Raw genomic sequence first — 18,265 nt, forward strand, 5'->3', positions numbered from 1 at the left:
CGTGCCGCGGAGCGGCTGGGCCCGTGAGCCGTGGCCGCTGGGCCTGCGCGTCCGGAGCCTGTGCTCCGCAACGGGAGGGGCCGCGGCAGAGAGAGGCCCGCATACCACAAAAAAAAAAAAAAAAAAAAAAAAAAGAAAGAGAAAACCAAATACCGTATGCTTACACATATGTATGGAATTAAAAAAAAAAAAAAGGTTCGGAAGAACCTAAGGGCAGGACAGGAACCAAGACACAGACGTAGAGAATGGACTTGAGGACATGGGGAGGGGGAAGGGTAAGCTGGGACGAAGTGAGAGAGCGGCATGGACATATATACACTACCAAACGTAAAATAGATAGCTAGTGGGAAGCAGCCGCATAGCACAGGGAGATCAGCTCGGTGCTTTGTGACCACCTAGAGGGGTGGGATAGGGAGGGTGGGAGGGAGGGAGACGCAAGAGGGAGGAGGTATGGGAACATATGTATATGTATAACTGATTCACTTTGTTATAAAGCAGAAACTAACATACCATTGTAAAGCAATTATACTCCAATAAAGATGTTAAAAAAAAAACCCCACAAAACTATGCAACTGTAAAAGTCACCTGCGAATCTGCACAGTATACACGTATTCCACAAGTTAACAAAAATTTGACTGTGAAACACCCAGTACACAGAAGTGTCTGGTTGCACATTGCTTCTCTATCCTGTAATTCACCAAATCTCTCCCCGCTTCACCCAAAGCAAGCAAGCGGTCCTCGGCCATGCGCCCCCTGCCGGCCAGTGAGGGGAAATGACTGGTCCAAGACCTCTGGTTTCCTCCCAGGCAAAGCGCACACACGTGCCTCCCACCCTCCCTCTCAGAATTCACAGCTCTGTTCGAGCTCTCTCAGGGCATCCCTTTCCTATATAATGCGTCTCTATCTTCTTTAATCTCCATATTCCTTCCAGTTATCAAGAAATTTTAAATTATTCCTTTATATCCAGACAATGATACTAATTGTGAAGGTTGGATGATCCAGTTGAAGGGCTTTCTAGGTCCAAGTTTAAGGGCTGTGTACATCTAAGATACTCCTGCTTCTGGAGGCACCGCACACATCATATCAAAGGTATTTAAATTTCCGTTTCGTAAAATTTTTACTTTATTATAATTTATATGTTATGATATAAAAGTTAAGTTGCATTTGGCTAATTGATGCGATATGTTTGATTTAATTAAACATTTATTAATTTAACTATTGCAGGTTTCTTTTCATATTTTGTAGTTGTCACCTCCACCCCCCATCTTCTTAGGTCCTGAAAACTAGCAAGGGCTATGCTTACAGTGCCCAGTGGTAAACTGGCTTTGCTGATAAAAGAAGAGACCTAACAAATACTTCTTCTAGTTAAGAAAAACAAGAGAATATTGGCAGCAAGTTACAAAAGCATCAGACTACGGGTGTTCAACAAAATTTGGTATAATCAAACAATAAATTTAACAAAATTAATCCGCCCCGTATTTGAAATGATGCCTATTACTGTTTTTGTACCACATGACAACTAGGCATAGATAATAACTGATGATAAACAAGTAGTGTTTCTTCACAGTCAAATCAAGTATGTCTGGGACTTAGTTGGCAAACAAAGGAGGGAACTGTGAACAGGAAAACAATTTGGGGGTTCCTCTGAAGACTCCTGGCCGCACGAGTGAGAAGGTCCCTGGGACTGTATGTTTCCAGAACTTCAGTGCTCGAAGGTCCAATAAACACTCTCAAAATGTACCTCAATATGATGTTACAGTTTAAAAAGGCACTGCATATTTCAAGCGCATCTTCCCTGGCAGATTTTACAAGTTTGGTGGTAGGTGGCTGCTTGCCCCTCTGCGAAGAGTATTCTAGAGAAAGCTCTGCAGACCGCGTGGTGGGGGGCACGCTGTGGGCGGGGAGTCTTGTGTTACAGGTGAAAAGCCTGGCATTTGGGATGGGGCACGGGTGAGCCAGGGAGCCCCCGGAGAGCAGAGGGCGGTGACGGAGGGAACAGGACCGCAGCAGCCTGGCTGGATGCCCAATGCCTGCTTGCTGTTCGCCTCTGCCCTGCACACTTTCAGCAGAAGACAGAATTATTAGGCTCTGCAGGACTTGCTGGCTTCCTCACCTCGGAGAGGCGAATACTGACGTCAGTCTTTTCCGTAATCTCTGTCTGCCTTGAAAGTGAAACAGAGCAAACCCTGGGCTCTGGAGCTTCCGAGAAAATGACCAGCACCCTTTCTGTGCCCAGCTTGGCCCCATGGCCATCAGCATGGCTGGCCTCACCAAAAGTCTCTGGCGACTCAGATTTTTGTGTGAAGAAAGCCTGCATTCAGAAAGCAGGTGGCGAGGGAGCCAGACAGTTGGAAAGTGGTGGGGGAAAGGCTCTCTCGGGTTTCACGCCTCCTGCAGGGGCTGGTCCAGTCGGTGCCCTGCCCTCAGGGTGTCTGTGCTCAGCACTGCCCCGCATGGTGCAGGGACGCCCATTGACCTGCAGACCCTCAGGGTTTGGGGGTGGGGAAGAACATCCAAATGGGGCCTCAGCTCCCCGCTTAGGAGTTCTGCAGCTCGTCATTCCCACAACACCTTTCCTTGCTGTGCACAGCCTCGTGGACTAGGGCCAGGATTGTAACATGGAAGTGTGTGCACTGTATTACGAGGCACAGAGGAGGGCACATCGTGGAGAGAGTGACATTGGCGTTGAGCCCTGATTTATGGAGAAGAGCTCCCTGCAAGGAGGGATGGAAACAGTGATGCCAACTGCAACAGCTAAGATTTGCTGTAACACTTACTGTGGGTCAGGGGGTCTTCCAGGTGCTTTCCCATATTAATTCACTCAGCTCTCGAAACAACCCCAGGAAGCAGGTACTGTTATTATTCCGCTTTACAGATGAGGCAATAGAGGCACAGAGAGGTCCAGCAACTCGCCCTAGGTCACACAGCTAATAAGTGGCAGAGTCAGGATATGCACCCACTCCATCCATCCATCCAGGGCCTGTGCTCTTAGCCACTCAGGGAATGTGGGGTGGGCTGAATAGGGGAAATTCACTCCAGTCCTGTGAACAGCCTTGGCCATGGGAAGCAGAGTTTGCTCAGAGAATTTGGTATGGTCCAGGTTCTCTAGGTTATGGGGAGAATGATAGCGGTTGGGAAAAGGTTACACATATTTGAGAATCTGTGAGATTATGTCTCATTTAAGTCATAGCATAAGAATAGCAGTATTTTTCATTCTTAACGTCCAAGGCAAAAATGATTGAAACCATGTTTTAAAGGAACAAACAAAAACATCTAAATAACCCACGAAAGGGAAAAAAAGGAAAATATCAAACATGAACAGTGAAAAAAATACATCTAGAGGAGTGTGGAAAGACATACTTGTGTTCTTTAGTATTTTATAAATTTTCTAATTTTGTATTCAGAAAATATGTATACATGAAATGTGTTCTTACCACAATAAAAATATATATGTATATACAATGTATGTGTATATTACACACACAGTATACTATATTTTTGTCAATTATGAAAGGTTCAGATTGACAATTCTAGTAAAATAATTCATACTGGGACATGAAACATTCCAGAAGGTAGCTGAGAAACATTACATATATTTACTCTAAATTATTATTGTCTGGGGCAAAAATTTATAAACTTTGGTGGAGCTGACATCTTTCAAGTAAATTAAACTGGAGTTCAGACTGTTTATGCTTTAGACAGTCTTTTTAAAAAGGAAGCACCTCAAATGCTTCAAGCAAAATTCCTCCATCTTCATAAAGAGATGCTTTTATTAAAAACCTGAAAATGTGTGCAAACGGTCAATGGAGCAGGCAAGGATATTTTAGATGTTTCAGGGGAAAGAGAGACGAGGCGCCTCATCCCCTGGGCCTTCTCTGAGGGCACAAACAAACAGGATGTGACTGTTCCGGGATAATGGATACAATTTTATTGCTAAGATGGTTCTTGAGTTTTCATCATTCTACAGAGGAAGCTGATGTTCTCAAAATTTCAGGACCCCAGCTAATATATTTCAACTAGATCCCATTCGTCACTTAGCAACGCATCAACCAACGGTAATTACCACCATCACAGTACCAGGCATTCAGAGGGCACTTTCACTAAGAGGCTCTCAACGAAGGCAGGAGAGGGGGAAGGGCAGGCAGAGCCCTTTAGTAAGACACAGGCCTAGCCTTCCACGGGGAACTCACACCTTCCCTCTCTAGTCTGAATTTTGTCATTGTCACCCCAAAGTGCCTTAGGGGTGGGAGTGGCCCAAACTCGATGACATCAGGCCCAAAGCAGGAAATGACCCACAGTAGGCAGATACTGGCTCACCTTCCCCATCACCCTGCCCAACAGCCAGAAGGGCTGTTCCTTCTAGACACAAAGAGAAGTGGGGAACAACCCCCTTCTCCCCAGACCTCGTCAAAGCCTAACCCAGGGAAGTGGGGGTTCCGTGGGCCCCATTTCCTGCTGTTGTCGGCACAGGTGCCGTGTGCCCACGTGGTGGTGTTTGGGACACACATGTGGAGAGGAGGGCAGCTCAGAGTCCTCGGGTGAGTCACCTGAGGTCGGGCAAGCACTACTTCCAACTCCGCCTGCGTGCTTCTCTGATTATACAGGAACAGACATGGGGCGGGCGCCGGGGAGGAAGCAGGCCGGGTGCACACTGGGTGGCAGTGAGGCAGCCTTTGCTGCCAGGGATCCCCAGGGGCCCGGGCCTGCTGGAATCAACGCTGTCACTTAATATTTGTGAACTGGGCATTTAGCAGATAAGCGTCTCTCATCTTCACAACTTAACAAAACCCATTTTCCATGTTTCGAGTACAGTAACAGAGGCTGAGAGCTTAGGTGACCTGCTTAACGACCCGACCAGGACACAGAGAAGTGAACACCCTCCACGCGTAGAGAGATGCCCACCTGTTAGGGTCCCCTTGACCCAATACCATCCCTTCCAGGTCTCATCTTCTGCTTCTACTTGGCCCCAAATCCCTACCTTGAATGAAACAACGAAGGCCAAGACACAGTAATCTCTAGAAAATCTTTGTGGAACTGTGTAATCACAGAAGTTACCTGGAGCACAGCTGTTCTCTGGAGAGGTTCTGGAAGGCTCTAGATGGTCATGAAGAGCCCAGGGAGCGGAAGCTGGGGGTAGCGGTGGTGAGAAGGTCGAGCCAAGCCCTAGGCATGGGGGTACAGCATCAGGGGGATGGGCTGAGCTCTGGGAGCCCAGCGGCACCGGGAGGGAGAGAGGAGGAGGAAGCCTAGGAGACCCGTCCCCATCCCGGGAGGGGGCACCAGGCACCTGTCTGCCTGCGGAAGGACCCCGAGGACCGGCTTCCCGAAGCAGGGGTGATGAAGCTGTGACTTTGCCCACCAGTAACATGACAAATGGGCTTAATATGTACAAGGACAGCATCACCTTGGGTTTTATGGGGGCATTTTTGCTCCATAAACTTGACCCGCTTTCATATAGAGCTTCTCGTTTCCTACTCACAGAGCTGGCTCAAGGGCACCTATAATGATCATTTTATAAGCCTGAGAAACTGGCCTCAGAGAGGAAAAGAGAGAAAGAAGCAGTCCCTGGTCTCTGCTCCCTGGCCACCTGTTCAGGATGGTTCGTAGGGGTAATTAGGGTTGGATCTTACCCTAAGCCTTTGAAACTCACCTGGGCTTTCTCTCTTTGTAGAGGAAGCTAGATGCCTTCACTTATAGGCTTTGTGGCAGCTGGTCAACTCTTTGAGCCTCCTTTTCCAAGCCGTGAACTTGGGATGGTAATAATGTTTACTCTAGAACAGCAGAAATAGAATGTGAGCCACATAGGTAATTTAAAATTTTCTAGTCGTCACTGTGAGTCTGGCAGTCATTTAAAAAATTTAACAGAAGCAAGTGAAATTAATTTCAAAAATATATCCAAGATATTCTTTTGATAAGTAATCAATATACAAAATTAGTAATGGAATATTTTACATTCTTTAAACTTCGTGAGTCCATGAAACCGCATGAGTATTTTACACGAAAGCACATCTCAGTTCAGACTCCCAGGGTTCAGGTGTTGAGTGGCCACATGTGGCTGGTGGCCTGGAGCTGGAGGTCGAGCCCCATACGGTGGCTGTGGGCACGAGGGGACATAACGCGTGGAAGGCGCTCGCTGGGACACCCAGGCGCGCACGCGATATTCTGCACATGTAAGCGGCCTGTGCGAGGACCCAGGACCCAAAGCACACGCGAGACAGGCCCAGGCGCCCAGGCACTTCTCCCGGCCCCTCCCCCACCGAACGCCTTCCACACGTGGGCAGAGGCGGAGGGCGCCCACCCCGCCATCCCCGGCCTCCCCGAAGACAGCCGCCCTCGGCCCGCACCGGGACCCCCATCCTCCCCGCCCCGCACCCCCTCCCCGCGGTTGCACCCGCCGCCAATCCCACCCTGAAAAGAAGGAGATCGAGGCCGCGGGCCCGGGACCCTGCCCGGGAGGCAGAAAGCCTAGGGACGCCGCAAATCCCACGGGAAAGGATGGGCTGCCCACCCCGGGCACCCCGCGCAGCCCACCCCGGCCCGAACCTCGCGCCGCGCCCCGGCTCCCCCTCGCGGTGCCGCAGTCCCCTCGCCCCGCCGCACCGCCCCCGCGCCCCGCCCGCTGACGTCACCGCGAGGGGCGGGGCCTCCGCTATAAAAGGCTCGGCCGGAGGGGCGGCGGCAGGTTTCTGCGCCCGAGTCCGCCGCTCCGTGCCGCGCACAGCCTAGGGCCCGCGCCTCCACCCGCTCCGCAGCCGGCACCATGCGCGAGATCGTGCACATCCAGGCGGGCCAGTGCGGCAACCAGATCGGCGCCAAGGTGCGCGCCGGGGCGGGCCGGGGAGGGGGCGGCGGGTCCCCAGGGTGAAGACCGAGGAGGGGCCGGGGAGGGGTGGCGGGTCCCCAGGGTGAAGACCGAGGAGGGTCCGGGGAGGGGTGGCGTGTCCCCAGGGTGAAGACCGAGGAGGGTCCGGGGAGGGGCGGCGGCTCCCCAGAGTGAAGACGTGCGCGCGGCGATGCAGCTGTGTGTGTTTAATCAAGGCCCCTTTGAAATTTCCTCGATCCGGCCCTTCTGAGGGACGCGGTTGGTATTTCCCTGGTAGACTAGCCTCTGAGATTTGGATACGGCCTTTGGGCATGATAATCCAGTGGCCTCATATGGAATTTAATTTGTATATTTTGTCTGTAGTTTGAATGAAAAAATGCAGTGTCATTGGGTGACATGTTATGGAGACTTCTCGTGGGTCCGACAGACAGGGATGTTAGATCCCTTAATGCGAGCACCAGCTAGACAGAATGACGTATAACGTCGGAGTCTGATTCCCGCCTGCGCGGCGGCAGGTGGCCATCCTGGGCTGTGACTGTCGCCCGCAGTGGGCGAGGCGCCACGGGCATGGTGCATGGGTGTGGGCGGGCGCCTGCACGAGGACGTGGTCTCTTTCAGAACCGCCATATTGCCCCCCCAGCCCCGCCACCCCCTTTCCTGCTGCAAATTCACAATGCAGCCTGCCCCCGCACTGTGGCCAGCTCCAGCCACTGCCCCCCCGCGTGCTCCTTGGGCTCCTGCCCGCGCTACGCCACCATTCCGCTGCTGCAGTCAGTGGCCGGAGGGCAGGGGGATGTCAGCGCCTAACACTGCGCCGCTTGGAGAGCTGGGTCGGGTTTGTGCCAGGAAACAGTGATCTCTGCAGGCAGCCGCCAGACGGGGTCCACCTGTCCTGGGTCCTGCCAGGACCAGTCCATCAGCTGGGACGCTGACCCTCAGCCCTGCCTGGGGGTGACGGCCTCCGCAGCCCCCGCGGCTGTGCCCACTCTCCTCCTTCAGGGCTCCTCCCAGCTTTTCAGCCTGTCGCCATAATATGGCTGATGCTCGGCGGATTCCTGAGCCCCTCAGCAGCAGCTGCTGGAGGATCAGGGGCGGGCAGCTACGGGCCTGTCTGGGTCTCCTCGACTGTCTGACCACAATGCCGCTGGTCCAAGGACAGGAGAGGAGGAAGAGCGCCATCTCTACTGACACTTGGGATGCCGGGCCATCACGCGGTTTTCTTTATTTCCAGTTTTGGGAGGTCATCAGCGACGAGCACGGGATCGACCCCACGGGCAGTTACCATGGAGACAGCGACCTGCAGCTGGAGAGAATCAACGTGTACTACAACGAAGCCGCCGGTGATTATCGGAAGCTTTCCTGCCCCCTCACCTTGCTTTCTGTTTGGCGCAGACGCGATGTATTAGGAACACGCAAATGACAAAGAAAGGCTTCCTGCATGCATGTTTAACTGCTCAAAAACACACTCCAGAGTTCCTGAAGTCTCCTGCATGTTTGTCACGACGAGGCAGGCCATTATCTCCCTTTGTAGAGCAGAAACCGCCTCTAATCTCCTACTTTTGTCTCATGCTGGAATCGTCCCTGCTGAATTCTGCCCTAAAAGGCCCAGAGAGCAGGGCACTGTCTGTGATTCCTTTGCCTGCCGCAGGTCTGAGTCCTGCTCTGTCCCCGCAGGTAACAAATACGTGCCTCGGGCCATCCTGGTGGATCTGGAGCCGGGCACCATGGACTCGGTCAGGTCTGGACCCTTCGGCCAGATCTTCAGGCCCGACAACTTCGTGTTTGGTGAGTGACTGCCATGGCTGATGGCCTGGGAGGCTCATTTTACGCTGGACAGCTCAGGGTGGAGGGGTGTGACCGCCTTAGAGAACGTAGAGAGTTGTGTCTTGATTTTGCCTCAATATAACCTAAAACAAAGTGCCGTTCGACCTCTAAGAGCCAGGTCCCAAACCCTCCTTATTTTATAATTATGTCCACGACCAAATATTTTAATGCCTGGCCATTTTTAACGACCACCTGAAATAATCTTCTCGGACCACTGACTCCCTGAGCTCTATTAAAGGGTTTAGGGAAAAAGGAACTGAAGGCAGTCACCAGGGACTTATGAAGACTCTTTCCCCCCTGCAGGCCAGAGCGGTGCCGGCAACAACTGGGCCAAGGGCCACTACACGGAGGGCGCGGAGCTGGTGGACTCGGTCCTAGACGTGGTCCGGAAGGAGTCAGAAAGCTGTGACTGTCTGCAGGGCTTCCAGCTGACCCACTCGCTGGGGGGCGGCACCGGGTCCGGGATGGGCACCCTGCTCATCAGCAAGATCCGCGAGGAGTACCCCGACCGCATCATGAACACCTTCAGCGTGATGCCCTCGCCCAAGGTGTCGGACACGGTGGTGGAGCCCTACAACGCCACCCTCTCCGTGCACCAGCTGGTGGAGAACACGGACGAGACCTACTGCATCGACAACGAGGCCCTGTACGACATCTGCTTCCGCACCCTGAAGCTGACCACGCCCACCTACGGGGACCTCAACCACCTGGTGTCGGCCACCATGAGCGGGGTCACCACGTGCCTGCGCTTCCCGGGCCAGCTCAACGCCGCCCTGCGCAAGCTGGCCGTGAACATGGTGCCCTTCCCGCGCCTGCACTTCTTCATGCCCGGCTTCGCGCCGCTGACCAGCCGGGGCAGCCAGCAGTACCGCGCGCTGACGGTGCCCGAGCTCACGCAGCAGATGTTCGACTCCAAGAACATGATGGCCGCCTGCGACCCGCGCCACGGCCGCTACCTGACCGTGGCCGCCATCTTCCGGGGCCGCATGTCCATGAAGGAGGTGGACGAGCAGATGCTCAACGTGCAGAACAAGAACAGCAGCTACTTCGTGGAGTGGATCCCCAACAACGTGAAGACGGCCGTGTGCGACATCCCGCCCCGCGGGCTCAAGATGTCGGCCACCTTCATCGGCAACAGCACGGCCATCCAGGAGCTGTTCAAGCGCATCTCGGAGCAGTTCACGGCCATGTTCCGCCGCAAGGCCTTCCTGCACTGGTACACGGGCGAGGGCATGGACGAGATGGAGTTCACCGAGGCCGAGAGCAACATGAACGACCTGGTGTCCGAGTACCAGCAGTACCAGGACGCCACGGCCGACGAGCAGGGGGAGTTTGAGGAGGAGGAGGGCGAGGACGAGGCCTGAGGCCGCCGGAGGCCGCGTGGCTGGAGGCCGGGCGGAGGGCGAGGGGGAGGCCTGAGAACTTTTGAAATAAGTCGTGCACCCTTAGTAAACTTCTGTTGTCCTCAGTCAAGCATGGTCTTTCTACTTGTATACTACGGTGCTCAGTTTTGCCTCTGTCAGAAATTCACACTGTTGATGTAATAACGTGGAACTCCTCTGGAAACTGCAGTATTGTCTAAGATATCTATACTAATAAAAAAGCATGTGTCCAAATCCCGTGGTCTCTTAATTTTTATTGCAGACAATTTTTATTCTTTCACTAAATGTTTCCTAAGTGTTTAGTAATTTTAAGAAAACAGGATTTCTACTTTCATGTTTTTAATTAATAGCCCTTCTGCTCTTTTAGTAAAGAAAAACAAAAAGGCCTGTTTTTAGCTTCACTGGCCCAAAGTATTCAAGGAAAGGAACCCAGGTGTGTGGAGGTGGATAGAGATCTGGGGACAAAGCCGACCTTCCTCCCTGGTTTGTTGTGGTTCCAGCAACCCCGTGAACGTGTGGCATCCAGGGCCCCGGGCGAGGACTGTCTTCAGCTTAGCCACTTCTCTGTGAACGTTGTGATGAATACAAAGACCAGTGCACGCTTGCACCTCTCAGATAAAAGGCACCGCATCAATTCAACTCATCTTAGAGGAGTGGTCGTGAACACTACAAACGCTTCACTGAACGTTAACCTGAAAGTAAAGTAAATCATGATAGCAATTTATTTTTTAAGACTGGTAGGAATTCACAACAACACTGAAAAATCAGGTTTAATTTTTGTAGCTATGAAAGCTAGAGGATGCTTATAGTATGTCGTTATTGCTGCTGGATTAGGAGCAGTTTGTGGGGAGGCACGGGGAGCCTGGAAAGGCAGGTGAACTGGGGGGTGACCCGCAGGCGGGTTTCAAAGGCAGCACCGGGCTCAAGCCCCAGGCTCAGGATTCACAGGTCACATGTCCTCGGGGACACTGTCACTGTAGGAAATCTTCCACTAACTTGTTGAATTCATCTGCAAAACGTAAATGCAGGTTGTGCTTGCCTTCTGGCATCAGATGCAACCTAAAAAAAAAAAGATGATTAATGGCACATCACTTAAAAACCTGTTACCCTCCCTATTGTTTCATGAAAACCTCAAGTGAGAAACTGCCGTGTTTTTTTTTTTTTCCCATCACCTCTACACTGTCACTGTAGGAAATCTTCCACTAACTTGTTGAATTCATCTGCAAAACGTAAATGCAGGTTGTGCTTGCCTTCTGGCATCAGATGCAACCTAAAAAAAAAAAGATGATTAATGGCACATCACTTAAAAACCTGTTACCCTCCCTATTGTTTCATGAAAACCTCAAGTGAGAAACTGCCGTGTTTTTTTTTTTTTTCCCATCACCTCTATTAGGAAGAAAGTGTAAGGTACATCTTATGAATGGTCCCAGAATAGAGACTTAACAGTAACAGAGCACACACACACCGTGCTTGGAATTGAATCAGGTAAGAAATAGTTTTGACTGCAAACCTGACTGAGAGTGGGAGATGTGATTGGTGGTTACCTAAGACAAAAAATCTTTTTAATAACATTGGTCTTGAGAGAGAGGGTTGGAAAGATGAGAAAAAGATGAAGTGTCCAGAATCCACTGGATTGGAGCTTCTTGGAATATCTATGTAGTGGGAAAACCCAAATCAGAATTCACAGCCCCCGTAGGCCTGTTGTTCAAGGTTCCAAATCACCCCATCATTCTGGAGGATTGAGCAGGTCTGCATACAAGCCACCAGACAAAAGGGCAAGTAAATGTTCCTGAGGCTTGTGAGGGTAGCAGAAGCCTGCATCAGCCATCCGCCCTTGGCTCTGCAGCCGGCAAGACACCTCACCATCCTTGGCAGGCTTCTTCCTTTCAACCGGGCTTTGGTCAAATGTGGCTGGTCTGCAGTTTCTTTAATAAAGGCAGACTTCTGAGTTACACATTTTATTTATTGGCTATAAAAGTGCAGACAATAAGTTTTAAAGAAATGAAAGGTTCTAGGATATAAGCACAAGTCTGACTTGTTCTGTCCACAATAACGGTTAGACGTTAAAAGGACTACACTGGGGGCTTCCCTGGTGGCGCAGCGGTTGAGAGCCCGCCTGCCGATGCAGGGGACGCGGGTTCGTGCCCCGGCCCGGGAGGATCCCACGTGCCGCGGAGCGGCTGGGCCCGTGAGCCGTGGCCGCTGAGCCTGCGTACGTAGCGTGGTCCCCGGGCACTGGCTCGGGGGGCCCACTTCCTCCTAAGCCCCGTGGAGGTCACGGCCCTCACGGCTGAGTGCCCCGCTGGAGGCTGCGTGTCCACAGAGGCCCTGAATCCTGGCCTAACTGGCCCCGGTCCACGGGCTGTCACTCCTCTGGCCCCTCTCCGCACAGCTCAAAGGACGGGGTACGCCTGCAGAGGGTCCGTCCCACGGCAGAGCAGCCTGGAGAGGGCAGAGAATAAAGCGCAAAGGGAAGCTTCCAACAGCAGCTCCCAGGTGACTGGTCATCTCAGAGGACCAGTGACAACAGACAAGCATTTCCTGAAGCGAAGGCCAGAGGCACAGGTTACGAGCAGCTGAGACAGCTGCTTGGAGCGGCCTCTTCTGGTCACGTGTGCCTCCACCCTGCCTGTTCCTTGTAGCTGACTTAAGTATTTACATAAGGTTCTTTGTTCTTAATTTTAAACCAGTTCAGTTTTGTTAAACCATCTTCCTAATTAACTGCCTCATATGAACTAACCTTTTGCTTTATTAGATCTCCAGTGTTTTTGAGGGTCACTGGTATATAGAAAAATTGTTTGTAGGTAGAAAGGGTTTCTAAAAGAAGAATCTGTCATCTCTAAATATAGTCCAGAGTCAAAATGACAGAATCGGGAATTCCTTGCTCAAGTTTTCGTGTCTGATATTCTCCTTTCCCTCCTGCAGGCCAGAGCGGTGCCGGCAACAACTGGGCCAAGGGCCACTACACGGAGGGCGCGGAGCTGGTGGACTCGGTCCTAGACGTGGTCCGGAAGGAGTCAGAAAGCTGTGACTGTCTGCAGGGCTTCCAGCTGACCCACTCGCTGGGGGGCGGCACCGGGTCCGGGATGGGCACCCTGCTCATCAGCAAGATCCGCGAGGAGTACCCCGACCGCATCATGAACACCTTCAGCGTGATGCCCTCGCCCAAGGTGTCGGACACGGTGGTGGAGCCCTACAACGCCACGCTGTCCGTGCACCAGCTGGTGGAGAACACGGACGAGACCTACTCCATTGACAACGAGGCGCTGTACGACATCTGCTTCCGCACCCTGAAGCTGACCACGCCCACCTACGGGGACCTCAACCACCTGGTGTCGGCCACCATGAGCGGGGTCACCACGTGCCTGCGCTTCCCGGGCCAGCTCAACGCCGACCTGCGCAAGCTGGCCGTGAACATGGTGCCCTTCCCGCGCCTGCACTTCTTCATGCCCGGCTTCGCGCCGCTGACCAGCCGGGGCAGCCAGCAGTACCGCGCGCTGACGGTGCCCGAGCTCACGCAGCAGATGTTCGACTCCAAGAACATGATGGCCGCCTGCGACCCGCGCCACGGCCGCTACCTGACCGTGGCCGCCATCTTCCGGGGCCGCATGTCCATGAAGGAGGTGGACGAGCAGATGCTCAACGTGCAGAACAAGAACAGCAGCTACTTCGTGGAGTGGATCCCCAACAACGTGAAGACGGCCGTGTGCGACATCCCGCCCCGCGGCCTGAAGATGTCGGCCACCTTCATCGGCAACAGCACGGCCATCCAGGAGCTGTTCAAGCGCATCTCGGAGCAGTTCACGGCCATGTTCCGCCGCAAGGCCTTCCTGCACTGGTACACGGGCGAGGGCATGGACGAGATGGAGTTCACCGAGGCCGAGAGCAACATGAACGACCTGGTGTCCGAGTACCAGCAGTACCAGGACGCCACGGCCGACGAGCAGGGGGAGTTTGAGGAGGAGGAGGGCGAGGACGAGGCCTGAGGCCGCCGGAGGCCGCGTGGCTGGAGGCCGGGCGGAGGGCGAGGGGGAGGCCTGAGAACTTTTGAAATAAGTCGTGCACCCTTAGTAAACTTCTGTTGTCCTCAGTCAAGCATGGTCTTTCTACTTGTATACTACGGTGCTCAGTTTTGCCTCTGTCAGAAATTCACACTGTTGATGTAATAACGTGGAACTCCTCTGGAAACTGCAGTATTGTCTAAGATATCTATACGAATAAAAAAGCATGTGTCCAAATCCCGTGGTCTCTTAATTTTTATTGCAGACAATTTTTATTCTTTCACTAAATGTTTCCTAAGTGTTTAGTAATTTTAAGAAAACAGGATTTCTACTTTCATGTTTTTAATTAATAGCCCTTCTGCTCTTTTAGTAAAGAAAAACAAAAAGGCCTGTTTTTAGCTTCACTGGCCCAAAGTATTCAAGGAAAGGAACCCAGGTGTGTGGAGGTGGATAGAGATCTGGGGACAAAGCCGACCTTCCTCCCTGGTTTGTTGTGGTTCCAGCAACCCCGTGAACGTGTGGCATCCAGGGCCCCGGGCGAGGACTGTCTTCAGCTTAGCCACTTCTCTGTGAACGTTGTGATGAATACAAAGACCAGTGCACGCTTGCACCTCTCAGATAAAAGGCACCGCATCAATTCAACTCATCTTAGAGGAGTGGTCGTGAACACTACAAACGCTTCACTGAACGTTAACCTGAAAGTAAAGTAAATCATGATAGCAATTTATTTTTTAAGACTGGTAGGAATTCACAACAACACTGAAAAATCAGGTTTAATTTTTGTAGCTATGAAAGCTAGAGGATGCTTATAGTATGTCGTTATTGCTGCTGGATTAGGAGCAGTTTGTGGGGAGGCACGGGGAGCCTGGAAAGGCAGGTGAACTGGGGGGTGACCCGCAGGCGGGTTTCAAAGGCAGCACCGGGCTCAAGCCCCAGGCTCAGGATTCACAGGTCACATGTCCTCGGGGACACTGTCACTGTAGGAAATCTTCCACTAACTTGTTGAATTCATCTGCAAAACGTAAATGCAGGTTGTGCTTGCCTTCTGGCATCAGATGCAACCTAAAAAAAAAAAGATGATTAATGGCACATCACTTAAAAACCTGTTACCCTCCCTATTGTTTCATGAAAACCTCAAGTGAGAAACTGCCGTGTTTTTTTTTTTTTCCCATCACCTCTATTAGGAAGAAAGTGTAAGGTACATCTTATGAATGGTCCCAGAATAGAGACTTAACAGTAACAGAGCACACACACACCGTGCTTGGAATTGAATCAGGTAAGAAATAGTTTTGACTGCAAACCTGACTGAGAGTGGGAGATGTGATTGGTGGTTACCTAAGACAAAAAATCTTTTTAATAACATTGGTCTTGAGAGAGAGGGTTGGAAAGATGAGAAAAAGATGAAGTGTCCAGAATCCACTGGATTGGAGCTTCTTGGAATATCTATGTAGTGGGAAAACCCAAATCAGAATTCACAGCCCCCGTAGGCCTGTTGTTCAAGGTTCCAAATCACCCCATCATTCTGGAGGATTGAGCAGGTCTGCATACAAGCCACCAGACAAAAGGGCAAGTAAATGTTCCTGAGGCTTGTGAGGGTAGCAGAAGCCTGCATCAGCCATCCGCCCTTGGCTCTGCAGCCGGCAAGACACCTCACCATCCTTGGCAGGCTTCTTCCTTTCAACCGGGCTTTGGTCAAATGTGGCTGGTCTGCAGTTTCTTTAATAAAGGCAGACTTCTGAGTTACACATTTTATTTATTGGCTATAAAAGTGCAGACAATAAGTTTTAAAGAAATGAAAGGTTCTAGGATATAAGCACAAGTCTGACTTGTTCTGTCCACAATAACGGTTAGACGTTAAAAGGACTACACTGGGGGCTTCCCTGGTGGCGCAGCGGTTGAGAGCCCGCCTGCCGATGCAGGGGACGCGGGTTCGTGCCCCGGTCCGGGAGGATCCCACGTGCCGCGGAGCGGCTGGGCCCGTGAGCCGTGGCCGCTGAGCCTGCGCGTCCGGAGCCCGTGCTCCGCAACGGGAGAGGCCACACCAGTGAGAGGCCCGCATACCGGGGAAAAAAAAAAAAAAAAAAAGGACTACACTGGGGCAAGATGCCAGTTACCGCATTTCCTGCTTCTCTGTGTTCCACAGGGCGGGGGGCTGAGGGCTCTAGGGACCTCAGTGAACATTAGGGAGGACGCATGGCGGGACGGAGCTTGGAACAGAGCTGTCCCTGGGCGATGCTGGGCCTCCTGCAGCCGACCACACCGGGGCTGGGGGTGTGTGAGGGAATCCAGACTATCAAGATCACTGGCTTGAAAGGAGGATCTGTTGCTGGCATCTTTCTGAGGCCCTGGGGAAGGTTAATAATGCCATTAACAATAACCAGGGCATTTCCAAGTCAATGTTAATGCTATTCAGAAAAGAAGTATGAGCTGCACCACCCCAGAGAAAGGACCAGCTGCCCTCCAGAGGGACGGGGCTCACAGGGACAGTCACGGCCTCTGTTCTCAGGAGACAGAAAAGAACCAACTGCCGAGGATGCTGGCAGTCACAGAAGGGCATGCCTGGGACACCTTGCACCTTCCGACGTGGACCAAGCTGGACTCTGAGGCAGAGGCCCACCCTGCCAAACCTGCAAGTCCTCCTGTGTGGGGAGCCAACCCACTCCTAATATTTGTTCAGACACCCAAGAAGGAAGGAGAGACACCAGCTGCGAATCCTGTCTTTTTAGCCTCAGTGCTGTCTGCGTTCTCCCAGTACTAATCTCAGTCTCAGGAAATAAAAACTGGGCCCCTCGATAAAAATACGGGAGCCCTGTTCCGAGGCATCTACATTCAGAACTGCACTGGACTAAGGATGGGCAGACAGAGGGACGGACAGACAGATGGACGAATGAGGGTATGAATAAAACAGCTCTGCTCCTTGATGGCTGTTGGGGTCATTTCGGGGTCCTCAACACAGCCTTCCCTGAGGTCTGACACAGGGGTCACTACCCCTGACGTGTAAATACGGGGCTGCCAGGGCAGCACGGCCACTGCTGCTGACCCAGACTCTCACCCGATCAACAAAGGATCACATCACGCGCTCACGGAGAGTGGTGTTCAAACAATCGCTCGCCGGGAAAACGAGCAGGAAATTCCCCACTGCCAGACACAGCTGGAGAGGATGGACCCCTCGGGGGTAGATGCTAGATCCTATTTGCTGGGGCAGGTTCCTCACTGCATTTGGCACCTTTAGAAAAAGAGATGTGATTCTAGACCTTATGAGGAATTAAAGTCCCTCGAGTCTCCCTCCACCTCTCCTGGACAGTCCTTGGACGACGCTCCCTACGTGCGAGTGGGCGAAGGAGAAACAGGCTAAAGGCGCTGGCTGTTATGGGGGCAAGACAACCCAGTCTCACCAACGTAGGCTCTTTACCAGCAAGTGACAGCATCTCCCTAAACCGCTGCTGCTCACCTGGAAAGTGGGGACAGTAACAGTGTCCACCCCAGAGGGTTATTCTGAAGATGAAATTATCTCTGGGCGCACAGTAGACACTTAACACATGTTTGCTATTCGTCCATTATCCTATCTGTATTGTGCTTCACAATGTACGAAAGTCGTTATGAAGGTTCCAGTTATGTACAGCGTATCAACAAAATGCTCCAACTTGGAGACAATTTATTTACGTTTGCTGGTGACCACAATCGACTGCAATTGGAAAATTTTTTTTTTTTTAGGCCTAAATGTAAAGCCAGACACTATAAAACTCTTAGAGGAAAACATAGGTAGGACACTCTATGACATAAATCACCGCAAGATCCTTTTTGACCCACCTCCTAGAGAAATGGAAATAAAAACAAAAATAAACAAATGGGACCTAATGAAACTTAAAAGCTTTTGCACAGCAAAGGATACCATAAACAAGACCAAAAGACAACCCTCAGAATGGGAGAAAATAGTTGCAAATGAAGCAACTGACAAAAGGATTAATCTCCAAGATTTATAAGCAACTCATGCAGCTCAATAACAAAAAAACAAACAACCCAATCCAAAAATGGGCAGAAGAACTAAATAGACATTTCTCCAAAGAAGATATACAGATCGCCAACAAACACATGAAAGAATGCTCAACATCATTAATCATTAGAGAAATGCAAATCAAAACGACAATGAGATATCATCTCACACCGGTCAGATTGGCCATCATCAAAAACTCTAGAAACAATAAATGCTGGAGAGGGTGTGGAGAAAAGGGAAC

At 51.7% G+C, this 18,265-nt stretch overlaps 2 protein-coding genes and 1 long non-coding RNA gene across 9 annotated transcripts in view; 1 reads left to right on the top strand and 2 right to left on the bottom strand.

Moving 5' to 3' along the window:
- Window positions 1-14,265, top strand: part of TUBB2A (tubulin beta 2A class IIa) — a 20,460-nt gene extending 6,195 nt beyond the window's left edge. Inside the window, exons 1-4 of one of the 4 annotated variants that reach the window (XM_024121702.2) lie at window positions 6,649-6,817; window positions 8,055-8,163; window positions 8,498-8,608; window positions 8,951-10,281. In XM_024121702.2, coding sequence (XP_023977470.1) covers window positions 6,761-6,817; window positions 8,055-8,163; window positions 8,498-8,608; window positions 8,951-10,011 — 1,338 coding nt within the window. In that variant the 5' untranslated portion in view covers window positions 6,649-6,760 and the 3' untranslated portion in view covers window positions 10,012-10,281. Of the gene's footprint in view, window positions 1-6,648; window positions 6,818-8,054; window positions 8,164-8,497; window positions 8,609-8,950; window positions 10,283-12,954 lie in introns of those variants that run through there. The other 3 variants (XM_024121703.3, XM_028478551.2, XM_028478550.2) reach the window with 3 other exon arrangements.
- Window positions 1,178-6,576, bottom strand: LOC102985608 (uncharacterized). 4 transcript variants are annotated; one of them, XR_008615796.1, is made up of 5 exons: window positions 5,953-6,239; window positions 5,651-5,771; window positions 5,056-5,163; window positions 2,778-3,105; window positions 1,178-2,162 (listed from the first exon to the last, which is right to left on the bottom strand). It is a non-coding gene; the product is annotated as an uncharacterized lncRNA (long non-coding RNA). The 4 variants fall into 4 exon arrangements; XR_003676741.1 differs by lacking the exon at window positions 5,953-6,239 and adding an exon at window positions 6,544-6,576 and having other exon boundaries at window positions 1,178-3,105; XR_002891459.2 differs by lacking the exon at window positions 5,953-6,239 and adding an exon at window positions 6,408-6,518 and having other exon boundaries at window positions 1,178-3,105.
- Window positions 14,266-14,732: 467 nt separating the features above from the next.
- Window positions 14,733-18,265, bottom strand: part of BPHL (biphenyl hydrolase like) — a 27,800-nt gene continuing 24,267 nt past the window's right edge. The window contains exon 7 of the mRNA XM_024121705.2: window positions 14,733-15,092. Coding sequence (XP_023977473.1) covers window positions 15,005-15,092 — 88 coding nt within the window. The 3' untranslated portion in view covers window positions 14,733-15,004. The remainder of the gene's footprint in view (window positions 15,093-18,265) is intronic.

The sequence above is a fragment of the Physeter macrocephalus genome, chromosome 18 (assembly GCF_002837175.3).
Source record: "Physeter macrocephalus isolate SW-GA chromosome 18, ASM283717v5, whole genome shotgun sequence".
In the NCBI taxonomy this organism is placed as follows: Eukaryota; Metazoa; Chordata; class Mammalia; order Artiodactyla; family Physeteridae; genus Physeter; species Physeter macrocephalus.